The sequence below is a fragment of the Rhinolophus sinicus genome, chromosome 2, assembly GCF_057876585.1.
Source record: "Rhinolophus sinicus isolate RSI-liver-muscle chromosome 2, RSI-T2T, whole genome shotgun sequence".
Taxonomy (NCBI): Eukaryota; Metazoa; Chordata; class Mammalia; order Chiroptera; family Rhinolophidae; genus Rhinolophus; species Rhinolophus sinicus.
In genome coordinates this window covers 49,546,309-49,561,279 of record NC_142502.1, presented here as the reverse complement: position 1 = coordinate 49,561,279, position 14,971 = coordinate 49,546,309, and the positions used below count along the sequence as shown (strand labels likewise).

The 14,971-nt window shown below is 36.3% G+C and overlaps 1 protein-coding gene across 1 annotated transcript; it reads right to left on the bottom strand.

The window, feature by feature from the left end:
* Positions 1 to 2,492: 2,492 nt before the first annotated feature.
* LOC141571691 (uncharacterized) lies at positions 2,493 to 14,962 on the bottom strand. Its single transcript, XM_074333348.2, has 2 exons — positions 14,721 to 14,962; positions 2,493 to 4,195 (listed from the first exon to the last, which is right to left on the bottom strand). The coding sequence occupies exon 2, from the start codon at positions 4,188 to 4,190 to the stop codon at positions 3,522 to 3,524; it is 669 nt and encodes a 222-aa protein (XP_074189449.2). The 5' UTR covers positions 4,191 to 4,195; positions 14,721 to 14,962; the 3' UTR covers positions 2,493 to 3,521.
* Positions 14,963 to 14,971: the final 9 nt, after the last annotated feature.

Genomic DNA, 14,971 nt, shown 5'->3' with positions numbered 1-14,971 from the left:
TTCAGATTTGTCTTTCCCCACTATACACCTTCATTTCCTACTGCTCCCCCAATTTCTTCTAGTTTTTACTTTAGCAATAACATAATACTCTAAAATACCATTTATATCACTAGTCTTTGCACATGCTGTACTGCACTAAGCATATGGTAGACAGCCAATAAATATTTATTGAATGGCTAATGAACAAATAACTGTCTAGAATGCCTCTCTTTTGTCACCTAGATAACTCATAAATAATCTCCAAAACCTGGTTTAGAGATTGCTCCTATGTGAAGTTTTTCTTCCTCTCTCCAATAATTTCCTGCTCTGTGCTTTTCAATCTTTACCATAGCTCAAACACTCTACCTTTCATACTAAATTGCAATTATTTCATGAAACATTTGTTCTTCTTATCTTAAAATTTCTCAATGTTAAGGTTCACAATAATTGAATCTTACACGGGGAAACAAAAGTGTATGTTTTCATTCTAAGCATTCTTTGTGATCACCAAAATTGTACCAGACCTAAGCTTCCAGGAACTTCCAGGAACTTCAAGCATCATTCCCATCCAGTGATGCTATCCACACTCATACACAGACACTGAAGAAAAACTTTAAACTAGTAAGTTTCAAGGGGTTTGAGAAACTCCTTACCTCTGTACCCCAGGACTTCCCACCTCTTTTCCATGCATCTCTTGAAATCATTGCATATCGCAGGATTTATGATGGGAAAGTGCTACACTCATGAAAGGCAAATTTGCAAGGGAAAAGAAGTTTGAAATTCCTGTGTTTAATTTCAAGGTTTCAGAATGATTTTTCTTAACCAAAGTATTTGGAATGCATAGAGTTTTATGAGGAGAAATAAAATTAGCTTAAGTTTTGAAGTCAGTATTTTTTTTTCTTCTCCCACTGAATAAGCTGAGCAAGTGGTGAATTTACTGCAAGAAAGAGGATAGGACGGTGCACTCCCAGAGTGGTGGGAGTGGGCAGGCTGGAAGAATAGCCAATGAGCCAGAGGGTTTGGCTTGGGAATTTATTATTTTCAAACCGAGGGTGTGAAATAATCAAGACTTAGAGGTGGTATTATAGGCGTTCCCAGGCAGGTCTTTGCTGACCACTCCTTCCCGTTGGGAGGAGGGCTGTTTTTGTCCTTATTTGGCCCTTGTTGGAACTGTCATGGCAACACATCCCCGTAATGTTAATAATATTGTAATTCATTACAATTAGTTAAAGTTCACCTTGAAGGGCAAGATGACATCCTGGGTCAGCTATTGGCCACCAAAATCGAATTCTGGCTGGTCTGGTAACTACACCTTTTCTTAAGAATGATATCATCTCCTCCCTCCTTTGTTTTCCCTTGTAAAGTTGGTACTTTTTAATCCACTTATGATAGAGCCCAGACTATCTGTATAAGACTTCACCAAAGAACAGCAACAACCACTAGATGTCAGCACTTATGAACTGTAGTCCTGCCAATAGCTCTGACGTAGGGTTTTATTTTTAAGGTTATAACTTAGGATAAAAGGTAACCGGAAAACATATGAAATGTTTCCTTGAAATATATAACATAATGTATTTAGAAAATAATAGAGTAAACTCAATCATGGTGACAAATTTTATAACAACAGTAAAAATCTCATTTTAAGTGACCATTTTGCAAGTCTTGGCGGTCTTTGACCTGGCACTTTGCCAAATCAGGACCAGGACAAAAGTCTACATGCAAGGATTTTCCATAGGCAATACCTTACCATCTCAAGAACCGAATAAATGAACTTTGAATCTATGTGCATGGGATTTTCTTCAGGTCAATGTGACCAAGATGTTCTTTACAAAAGAACTGCATGCTGTTGTCCTGCACATGTGCCTTCCAACAGAGCTTCTTGCCACCTGCCAACAACTTTATTCAATTTCTCCTTAGATTTAAGCCATGGAGTCACTAAATTCCCTAGTGCTCCTCTTTTGAAGTATATTCAACAAAGCAAATCAAAATCAGTGCACTGACAGGCTGCTTAAAATACAAAAGTTATTTCTTTTTCTTTCTAGAACACAAAAATCCCTCTTGGGCTGCTTCTGAATAACAAAACAAAGTAAGATGCACCAAAAATAAGGAGTGCACCAAAGGTGTGCCCTGTGAGCCTGTAGCTGAGAGTAATGCAAGTCTAATTGGCTGCTTAATGAACCATTATTAAGCTGTCTGGGGTTTCGGGAAGAATGTATATATTTGACTCAGCTGACTGACATCATTTTGATCAGAGTCTGAAATAAAACAATAGAATTTGTTAGTCCATCAGATAGGTAGTTTCATAGGTAGCCTCAGAGATCACTTCCATATCTGAGGTTCTAATACCAGGAGGCTAATTAAATAGCCCTTTTTCTTTGCACCACTTGAACTTCGTTTCAAGAAAACAAAAACTGTGTTTATTCTTATTTTAAAATAAAAATACGGTAAAATCACATCACAGAATTAACATTTCTATTGAGTGTGCCTTATAACAGAGAAGTAAAATAAGACACTAATAATGCTTTCCATTTTCCCCAAATTCAAATTTTTGTTTGCATGCTCTGAGAATCATACTAAGAGCCAGGAAATTTACAACTTGAATAAGAAAAGACAACGAAATGACACCAACATTGAGATGAATTAGATGTTGGAATTATTTGACATGGATTGTAGAGCAGCTACCAAAAAAATGCTTCAACAAGCCATTATAAATTCTCTTGAAACAAAAGAAAATACAGAAAAACTCAGCAAATACCGTATTTCCCTGAAAAGAAGACCAGTCTTATATTAATTTTTGCTCCAAAAGATGCATTAGGGATTATTTTCTGGAGATGTCTTATTTTTTCATGTACAACAATCTACATTTATTCATGTACAATAATCTACATTTATTCACTTATTCATGTACAAAAATCTACATTTATTCAAATACTGTCATGTCATCTTCTTCTGGAACATCTTCATAACTCTCCAAACCCCAAATTCTGGCTTGAATTTCTTGTGATCCATTTCCTGTAGAACCATTGGCCCCAATCTCTCATGTCCAGTAATAGAGCTCTCATTAAATGAGCACTTCCTGTCCACGTAGCCTGCTCGTAGTGCACTGGCAACACAACTGTCAGTGATTTTATCCCTTGAATTCTTCACCCAAGTCATGATCCCTTGCAGGCTGGGCTTCACAAAGCATCCAGGCTGATTTCTCTCCATTCTATTTTCAATGTAGTCATGGATTTCCATGCACAAATGGTCCTTGAATGGCTAGTTTATTGCAATATCAAGAGTCTGGAGAGAGGCAGTCATTCCTGCAGGAATCATTATTTGATCTATTCTTCTCTCTGCAAGGAAGTTCTTCATGTCTTTAGCGCGGTGAGTGCTGGCTGAATCCCAGACTAGCAGATCTCTTTGGCCACCTCGCAAAACAAGTGGCAGCATTAAATTGACCCGCTTCCTTATAACTGCTTGTGTGCACCAGGCTTTTTTGGTTTCAAGAACATAAATGCCTGAAACATGTTCAACTTTATCTTTCTTGCCCTTAGTGATGATTAGAGGTGGGGCTCTCTTTCCATCCAGACGAATTGCCAAAATACAGGTAACAGGTGCACTTTCATAACCAGTGGAAGGAATGTAGATTGACAAGGCACCCCCTGATCAATTGTTGTTTGAGATCCTTGGCCCATGAACACTGCAGTTTCATCCACAGCAATCATGTTGGAGTTGGTACGTAGAAAAGTTGATGCCATCAACAAAGGATTGAATGCAAGTGCACGCTTAATAACTTCAGCATCTTCCAACTTGAACAGTGTTGTCGATCTTAGAGACGGTTCATATCGCTGAAGGAAGCCATCCAGCCAGTGTTGTGATGCTTTGAATTCTATTGGGGGTATTTCTAACTGTGGTGCCATTGCAAGGGCAAATGCCTGAATGTCAGTCTTGCACACAACGAAAGCCTTTGCTCTCCTGTCAGCAATCCATTCACAGGTGCTGTCTTCCAGCTCAGGAAATAATGGTTGCTGACCTGACCCACACTTGCACTTCTGAGCATTTCCCTCGTCCACCTGTTGACTGAGGTTATCGTACTCTGCTTGCCACTTTTGGACCATTTGGAGATCCAACTTCTTCTCTTTGCAGAAAGCCATAAGATTCTTGCCCCGGGAATCCTCCATGATTCCTTTCTTGTACTCGATGGTATAGCTCTTTCTTTTTGCATTCATCTTGTCTGGGGGTCAAAATATTATTTTCTTTAAATCTACCATTAAATCAAGTGTTAATTGTTAACTTACGAGACAGGAGTGGCAACAAAAATGATGACAGTTAAGAATGATGGCCCACACAAAAGTGACAAAAAATTGCAGACACCAAAATTCAGATGTTTCTTTATTTCACAGGAGTGTATTAAGTACATCCGTTACAACACATGACGTATTGAATTATGAACATTCATAATAGACATAACCATGTCCGTTTGTTATCAAGTGCGCACGTTATTCGTGTGTTGTGTCTGTACTCCGATTGGTCATTCGGCAATAAGTCTTGAGTTCATCTGTTTACATAGGTGCTTATTTCTTGTCCAAAGGCGTCCGCTTGGGTATTTACAAATATTTAATTATACTTTATATTATAATTTATTTTGAGCATTAATGTAAATAATATTATTTATTTGTATTTAATTATATATCAATATTATTATTTTATAATTCAATACGTTTGTCGTGTGTTGCAATAGATGTACTAAATGCATCCAACTGGCTGATGATCTTAACTGGGACTTATTTTTGGGGTAGGGCTTATATTACAAGCATCCTGAAAAATCATGCTAGGACTTATTTTCCAGTTAGGTCTTATTTTCGGGTAAATATGGTAAATAGAAGTTAAAAAAGAACCAAATGGAAAATAGAAAACTGAAAAATCAAACAACCAAAAAAAGAAAAAACACTGAATACGCTCAATCATAGAGTGGAGATGACAGGCTAGAAGTGAACTTGAGAACAGATAAATAAAGTTTATTAAATGTGAACAACAGAAAAAAAATAAAGTATCCTTTTCCCTGGTGATCAATAATAACTGCTCTTTTGCTATGCAGTGAACTGTTTCCCTTCCTACAGCATTAATCCCCACCCCTATCCTCCACAGAGGTTGGCTATATTCCATCTCCCCTTTTTGTCCTAATATCAGTATCACAGGGACCTAGCTGTCAGTCCCCAAAGCTTTCTTCAAGGGCTCTGGGACTCTAAGCAAAAAGGAAATTGAGTAACCTGCTTTGAGCTTCATGTTGGGTAAATTACTCATCTATGTCACTGTCTGCATTCTTTCGTCTCCCATCCATCAGACTATTTTTTTATGGTTCATCATATAAAATAGTGTTGGGCTGCCCCATCAGGACTCAAAAAAATAAGTCTCCTGCTGGAATCTATAAGAATCTTTGAGTTCCAGAAGTTAGTTCTGCAAATTTGAGAAGTAAATATTTAAATCTGAATATATAACCCTTTAGTAAGATAATACTATTATGTAAATTACTTAGCTATTCATCATACATAGTGAAAAAAATTATATATAGATATAGATATAGATATAGATAGAGATAGAGATAGATATAGATAAAGATATATACACATACATATATATAAACATATTTTTAGGTATAAGTCACATTCCTTTCAGAGTAAATCTTAAATTTTATCAATGACTCCTTAATCTTTGGTTTTCTTTGCCACCTTTAAAAATGCAAATCTTCCACTTCTGGTATTCTAAAACTGTTCAGAATTATGTTTGCTGCTTTAATTTGTATGTTCTACTTTGGGAACAGTTTTCAGGTCTAAAGCCTTACTTTTAGCTCTTTCAGTTGCTTCAAAAATTTAGTTTTTCAGAGCTTAGACGGGATGTCTGTTGTTAACTAATTAGCTTTGGCTAATTACTTGCATATTCTAATTGCTCTAGCTATCTACATATGTCTGAATCCACTATAATCTCTAGGACCTGAATTCTTGGCACTTCTCTCACTTGTCAGATTTGGCTTCCCTCTGGCATGAAGCTTGACTGCTAAAGCCTCTTGTTCCTGTCTCCCTTCAGACCAGGAGAATAACAGAGGAACACATGGACGCAAATCACAAAATGTGACTCCTGCTACTTCCTTCCCTAAAACTCGCAGTGATTCCAGGTAAATGGGTCAGTCCAAGGTCTACACTTGGTGAGAAGTATTAGGAAGTTTGATTGTCTTTTTATCTAATCCCTAGTTTTCAGTTTAGCTTTTTTGTTTTCATTTCCATCTGTTTTGCATCTCTGTATATATCTTAATTGGTTCAGACCTGGAAAAAGGAAAGGGAATATTATGTAATGCCTCATCAAGTCACCAGAAATGAGTGACAACCCCAAGGCATAGCAAAGAAAGATGGTGTACATAAAGGAAGTAAAGACTGTAATAAGGAAAGCAAAATAAAAAAAAGATACATTTTAAAAATAACTACAAGTAATAAGAATAGCTTTAAATTGCTTTTGGTTCTATTCCTAACAGTTAATTGAGGAAGAAATTAGGTAGATACTAAAGTCTGGAACATTGATCTCTTTCCTCTTTATTATGTTGCCTTTAGCTGCAGATTAAAAAACTGGTAATTGACTATTTATAACACAAAAATGTAATTATAGATAGATACTGATCACTAAGGAACTTTGTCATGAACAGAGGTGAATTAACTAATGACTTTAACACCCATCCACCAAAAGAAAACTTTCATGTATTTTGTAACTTTTGTATAATTTAGTTCATTGGTTCTCTTGAAAGTATCCCAGAAATAATAACTCAGGGGAATCTGAATTGAGGTTCTGAAATTTAAACTTCTACTAAGCTAAGTGATTTTGGGGTAGGTAATCTGTGTAACACACTTTGAGAAACATGAAGCCTTAGAATCCTCATCTGTAAATAAAAATGCTCTCACTTCATAGGTTTATTACAAGATAAAAATGAGACAATATACATAAATGCTTAGAACAGATTCTGGCATTCAGTAAGAATGCAATACATGTTAATTCTTCCTTTCATTTTACAAGTGATTTCCACCATTCAAAATAGAAAAGTGCTGAATTACAATATAATTTCTCCAAAATCAATCATATCACAATAAGTACATTATGGTATTCAGCTAGATTTACTTGTGAATAGCTTTATTGACTACTTAAGACTTGTCTACCATTTGCCCCAGGCTAACATCCATTGTATTGTGTCTAATAAATGGAAATCAAGATGGTATCACAATATTTTAATTCTGTCCCATAATTTGAGCTAACTTGTTCATATTATCTTAAATATCAAATACCACTTCTATTTTAACACTTGATCTGTTGGGCTGAAAGCAAAGTAATTTTAGTTACTAAGGCAAGACTAATGGAGGAAATGACCATGGGTAGGTCATCAGTTGCGAATTCTTCACCGATCAACCCTATAATGATTTAAAAACAAAACAAACAAAAAAATCGAGTGTTAAATAAAATCTATTTCAAAGCTAAATAACAAGAAAAGCTGTGTGCGAATCTGCAAAATTATGAGGCACCCTCCCTATTCCTTCTCTACCATTTCAAAATACGTTTCAATTAAATAAATCCAATGTCTTCGCAAAAGATGTATTTTATGGACAATGCTTGAACCATCTGAATTTTCATTGGGAGAGATTCTAATATCTAAAAACTTGAAAATGGGTTCTAAAAGTTATCAGAGACATTTTCTTCATGCCTATCACCACTTACAACCCTAAAGCATTTTTCTAGTTTAAAAAATTGTTTAAAATATATTGTCTCACATGTTGTATTTCTGACAATACTAAAAGCGGATGAACTCCAGGCACTCCTTTTCCAAATAAAACAATGATCGTATAACAGAACCTTGATCTGTAATGCCTCTGTACCTCTTATAATTTGTATTTAGAAAGAGTTCTGAGAATCATTATTGAAAACTGTTAAAGATAGAAATTCCTGACTTTATTTTTATTTGTATGCCAATCTTTAACCGTTTTATTCAGTGGCCAATGAGTCTGTAATAATTTTAGGTGAAGAAGTTTGGCATGATTTTAAGATTAGCAGTGTTCTCCATCTATGCTCCCCAAAATACCATTGTCTACACCCCAACCCTGCAAGTGACTCAGAACAAATTTGCCTGTACTGGAAATTTCCCCCCAAGACTCCTGGTTAGAAAGCAAAGATAGGAAAGAGCGTGAGAAGCCACATAAAAAAAAATACTAGCATATGATTTACTAGGTTAGTTTTCATCAGAGAGATGTGGGTCTAGATGAAAATGGAAGGGTATCAAAGAGGCCATGGAAAAATGCTTTTGACGCATTGTCTAGAACATTAAGCTGGTTCCCACAACCTGGAGGAATCATATGATAGAAGCTGGCAGACTCTGGGAGTCAGATTTGTATCACTTAACTTTTGCTGTGTAAAAAACCACCTCAAAATATAGTGGCTTAAAACCTCAAACACTTATCTCATATATCTTTGGTTTGTCTCAAGACTCGTATTGACTGGCTTGACTTGAGACTAGTTGGTCTTGAGGCTAGAAATGGGGGTAGGGGAGGGTGGATTATTGCAGCCAATTTTGCATAGAATCCACTGCAGAATTCAAAGATACATTTGCCTTCTTTACACTTTTATTTAGGCCCTAGTCATCAGGTTTGCCATTTCTTGTACTCTATTTCTTCAAACTTCAACTTCTATTAAAGTTCCACCTAAGATCACTAAAAAGTTGGTCTTCTCTAGGAAGTAAATATTTCAATTTTTGATATTCCTGTGAATGTCAGAAACAGAAACCTTACCATTTTTCGTAAATCTAAGATCTATTAATATCGACAACAAATATTTCAGGTAGAAGACACTAATGAACATACACTATCAATTACCATATTGAACACTGTATCAGTCACAATAAACCAGGTTATGTTGTGGCAATAACGAGAACTCCTATATACAAGTAGCATAAACAAGTTCTAAATCTTATTCTTGCTACATGTCAATTTTATGTTGATAGGGAATTCCGTGTAGTCCTCAGTTCAGGACTCAGGCTCCACCATCTGGAAAGTCACACGGTACAGCAGTAGGGAGCACTGAGGGTTCTTACACTGGCAATTCAATGTCAGGCCCAGAAGAGACACATGTCACTTCCATCTCTAACTCATGGCTAGAACTAGTCATATGGCTCTGACCAACTCCAGGTGAGATTTCTGAGTAGACAGAAGAGGCTTTGTGGATGTGGGGAAGCACCATAAGTATCTTCTTGTCCACCCTTCTTGTCACCACATACCCATGTATGACAAAGAATCAGTAACCTCCTTCCCAAGGGGAACAATGCAAAAATCTGATCCAGTTACAGCATGGAACTCAAAAATTCTGGATCTTTGAGTAATTCACAGATCCTCCTCATTGGGCCCATATGCGTATGTGAATCCCCTTGATTCCAATGTATGCATGAACCAAAAAGATATACGCCTCCCACTCCCTGAAAACACCCAATATATAATCGCAGAACTGGCACTGCAATCAACACCCTCATTCTGAATGGCAGAAGAATGAAAGGCACATGGTAGACACTGGTCTAAAGCAAACTGGGAATCCTGTGGGTGGATGTTGTCAGCTCCCCCCACCCCAGATGTGGGAAATCTTCCTTGATTAGGTCCTGACTTTGCTCCTTAACAGGAGTTCACTTGTTTGTTTCTCTCTGTGGCCTCTGCTCCCCTCTCCCCACCTCTACACCCCGCCTCCCCCATGGAAGATTCTTCCTTTTCTGTTACCTCTTTGGCCACATCTGAAGTGGTTGTTGGAGAATATGCCTTCCTTGGGGGCTGCACATGTTTCTCAACCCTTTCCATGCCACAGATTCTTATGAACTTAAGAGTACCAGCTGAAAGCCTAGAACAGTTTCATACAATTTTAGACCCACTAGGTTGGTAATAACCTGGCAGTGTTACCCTCCCAAAATGTAGGTTTCTTTTCTATATGATAACAAGCCAGTTACTGGCTCCATGTGCCATTAACAATATCCATATTTTATTGTGATTTGAATTAGTTCCCCTACTTCTCTCTCTAATGGAGGTTTGAAAGAGCCTCTTTTTCTTGAAACATCTCATGGTAATAAAAAGATTTATGGGTGCCACATCCTTGATTTGATCTTTGCCCTGATATATCCTAATCTCTTTAGAAGCTTTTTAAAAATTTGGCTTCTGCTTCAAGACCAATTTTTAATTAGCCATAGTGTTTCAAATTCTTACGTTTTACTGTATGAGGTGAAAATGTAGTTGCCTTTTTAACACGTTGCGTACGGTGGGGTTTAAATCCCTCGTGAAGATTCTCGTGATCCGTACGCAACGTGTTAAACATTACAAGATCCTAGATTTCTGACCCTCTTGTGTCTACTGCTAATAAATCCTTTTCTACCTCAAATACTTTGGAGAATTGGATAAAAGGAGTATAACTATTTGTTTATTCAATCTATTCTACAACTATTTATTATGTACCTATTCCAAAGAATAAAAGGAAGCAAAACATCTGTCCTCACAGAACTAAATTATTATTACATTGTAACATAAGAAAATAACACCACTGATAAAACCATCATTAAGTCTTGGATCTTAGTTTTCCAGAAGTAAGGAAGTAGAGATACATTTCCTATTAATCTGTACTTTTTCTGTTTTCACTGTACCCTTAAACAACAGTGAGGCAGAATTAGGATTGCACTGTCCCCGGCATCCAGCCTGGATACTCAAAACCGTTGTTCTCCAAGTGGGGTAAACACAGAAGATAAACCAGTGAGGAATGGGATTGTATTCCAATGGGAATACATAATTAGTTTGATTGCTTATCTAATTATTTTAAATTTCTACTTTGTACATGTTTTACAAAGTACATAATGTACTAGTATGCAAGTGCATACAATCTATAAATAAATATTAGAGGTGTATACTCCAAACGTTTTTTATTGATGGGGTGTAAAAATTTTTACAACATGGCTCCAGTAGTTTAAAATACAATTAAAATTAAAAAAAATTAAAAATGAACAATTCTTTCAGAAGTTGTTGCTAGAGGAGAAAGTTTAATTTTTAAAAGTTGGGGCCTATATGTATTACTTTGAATGTAATAATAAAGAGCCTTTCTGGCAATGATTCCTTTTCTTCTGGTCTGCTTCCGTGGCCAGACAACCCATTCAAAAGATGCTTTACTGGTTATTTCCAGCTATCTTAAAGCCCTGAATTAGGTGGACTCCCCCTAAACCAGACACTTTAAACATTAACAATTTTTAAGTGACATCTAATTTTCCTAATTTTTAAAGAAATTTATCTAATTTTTAGATAACTCTTTAGAGATTTTATAAATTCTTATGATTCAGAGAACATTAAAAACATACATTCAAATAGATAAAATTAGAGACCAGTACAATGAACTGCTGTAACTATTATTGAGATTCAACAGTTAAGATTTTGCCTCATGTGCTTCACTGATTACTCTCTTTCAATTTTTTGAGATCATCCTTTTTAACAATTGAGTTTTCCAAATATGGAAAGGCTTTTAAGAGTGCTTTCCATAGAAGTAGCACTAGTGATTTGCCATATTTCAATGTTTTTATTAAAATATTTTTGAATAAGTAATGCTCACGATTCAAATATACTCTTTAACAAGCATATATTAAGTATTGCTCCCACCCCTATTTTCACTCACTCTGATCTCCCTATCTGTCCCTAATAGGTAACTGTTTCATTTGTGCACCCTTTTAATGTTTTCATATGCAAATAACAACAAATATATGTACATACTCTTATCGTATCTTGCCTTTCTCCCACAAAAGGCTGCATATGTGGTGTTTGGCATGCAGCTTCCTACATTTAAAAATGCATTGTGGAGTTCTTTCCATATAAGTACACAGAGAGATTTTACATTATTTATCCAGCCCGTTGATGGACACAGGCTATTTCTATTCTTTTGCTATAAATTCATTTGCCTATAATAAACATGTTCAGTCCAGGTACACACATCATTTGCTATGTATGCACTTATACCTGTAGCATACTATCACAGAAGAGGGATCAATAGGTCATAGTATATTTATAATTTTAATAGATGTCATCAAATTGCCCTCTCTAAACTTTGTGCCCCTTATGCTCCCCCACAGCAGTGTATGAAAGTAATGGTTTACTCACAGCCTTGCCAACCGACTGTGCTGTCAAACTCTAGGATTTTTGCAAGTTCAATGGAAGAGCACAACTTTGTGATAATTTTTATGAATGTTAAACTTTCTGCCTATTTTACATTCTTCTCTACATGTAAGGGAGAATTCAATAGATACCTTATAATTTGGGTGATAGTGCTTGCTTCATCAACTTTAAATTTTGAAAATGAGATAAATTATATTTAGGCATACAGAAATCTAAAACAAGCATTTGGGACTGGAGTTAATTCTTTTACTATAATAAATGGGAGGAAAAACCCACTTATGTGGATCTAGTAAGTTCTCTGCAGAAAGATATTTGTTTTTCAGTGAAGAAAAATCACCTAGTTCTCTAATTGATACATTATGGGTTGAATTGTGCCCCCTCCAAAAGATATTGAAATCCTAACCCCCAGTACCTGAGAATGTGACCTTTATTTGGAAATAGGGTCTTTACAGATGATCAAGTTAAGATGAGGTCATTAAGGGTAGCCTCTAGAAAACAAGTACTATTATTTCCTTATTCTTAAACTCTATTTTTAAAATGGTTTTAGAGAATGAGGATAAATATAATATGTAAAGAGCCTAATTTTTCAATATTATAAAACTGAATACTTGTAGTTCATAAGTAAAATAACATGTCTGGATTTACTTTCATATGCTCTAGTCATAAAAAGGGGGGAGTGAGATACAAACACACTGCATTGTATATTTTCCAAATGTCTTATTATTTGCTTGAAAATGTAATCAGGATGCATTCTCATACACCAATTAAAAAACAAAATCTCTTTCACACCCACTATGTGTCAGCACTGTTGTAGGCATCAGAGTTCCTAACAGGAATTAGATGGGGCCTGTTCTTTCAGGAAGTAATCAGACATGATTTTAAGAGTAAAGCAAATTAGCTCCATGGCCCCCAGTAGAAGTACACATGTTTAAAAAGAAATTGCCAAGAGCCATACACATATGATAAATTCATTTGCCTTTAACTTTCTCTTGTTGCTTTTCATACACTTCTAATCATGCTAAGATATTCTTTAGTAAGTGCTTAGTCTATCATAGTTCATTATCTCCCCCTTCCCAGCACCAGAAATAAAATACAGTATTATAATACCACGTTTTCATTTTTTGTGACAGCAGTGTGATGCCACGATGATAATGAGTTTGGAATCAAAAAGAAAGATGACCTCTTGATTATTCGGGATACCAACTCTAGGTTACGTTTTCATGTTTTCATGTTTATTTTCTGTTTACAATTCTCAGGTCTTTATAGAGGTATTATATCAATATATCTAAAGTCTTATAAAGCACCTGAAAGACATAGTTACTGAAAAACCATTCTGTATGTGCATCATTTATAAGCTCCACTCATAAATAAAAAATTACTATAATGCTTTTAAGTCAAAGCGTATCATATTTCAGATGGTGATATATAATTAATTGCTGTTTTTCGTTTCTAGTGATCAATGCCTGCATCCTTTTCCACTAAATTATATTTGGAATCATATTTTAAAGTATCTAGTATTATAACAAATCAATTGCAATTTACTGATACAATGGTTATAACTAAGCAGTGCATCTAAAATAATTCTCTGTACTACTCAATGAGTAATATAAGAAATACTTTGTGTGCCAATGAAAAGACATCTTTAAAGTCAGACACATTCTACACAGGCTCAGTGGAAAGCTGGGCAGCCATCTAGGGAATTTGTTGAAGGTAGCCAATCTGGAAAATTCGTAGGGGGATCACAATGGGATTTTGCTTTTAATCACTTTGTCTGCATTCATTTTACCCTCAGGACAGAAGTTTTTTTTCTGGACCGTGGTTATCCTTGAAAGATGAACTGGTTTCCTAATCTAATCCAGGAATTTAAGGGAGAATATGGTCATTACACAGCAATGGTTTAAAGATTTACCGTTTAGTCATAAATTATCCAGCTAAGTGGCCTTTATTAGTCATGTTCAAAGTTTTCCACTTTTGTTTTTATACCATATGTAGGGTATATAAATATACAAACACATATTATTTTTTAACATATCTGGTCTTTAGTTTGCTGAAATATTTAATCCTTTTAATCAGTTCCACCAGTCTATAGTTGATCAGTGCAGATCACAGATCAAAAGGCTGTTTGGTTCTGTAGCTGGTCACACAATGGTTGACCGGGACTATTTGGTTCTGAGTATAAAGAGAAACTCTGAGTGACAAGAAAGAACTGGAAGTCATTAGGTAGAAAATAATAGAAGGCAGTGATATTTGGGGAAAAATATACCAAAATACCAGGGTTAGGCATACACATATCACGGCGTTTTTGGCCATAGATCTTTTGGCACTTTGTGTGATAATTAATGTTTGTATTCAATTTGACGTTGAGTATTTTATTGTTTAGGAAAGTACAATGCAGAATACAGCTGATAGGAGGTTCCCCAAACTTCTGACACTATCTACGATGCTCACTGGATTCTGAGATAAATTGCTAATTAAAACTTCATCACACAATTAGGAATTTAGTAACTCTTAGTACTTCCACAGCGTTTGTTAGTTAAGGAAAAAACGACCCGGTACCTTCTCACAGTTTCGCTCCCGCTTCCCTCAAGGAGCACCCCGGGGACCGCCAGCTGATATTCCTCTAGGATCCCGCGCTACGCGCAGCAGGACCGAAATGACAGGCCCCGACACTCACAGCCTCCACAAATACAGCCAGCGGCGGCGACAACCGTGCGCGCCCACATCCCGCGCCAGAACGCGCCTTCGGGTAGGAGGGAGGCAGCGCGCGTTCCCGAGAGCCCGCGCGCGTTCCCGAGAGCCCGCAGGAA

What these genes read in the sequence shown, in the direction of transcription:
- LOC141571691 (XM_074333348.2), bottom strand. Translation starts at nt 4,190, where the DNA reads ATGAATGCAAAAAGAAAGAGCTATACCATCGAGTACAAGAAAGGAATC.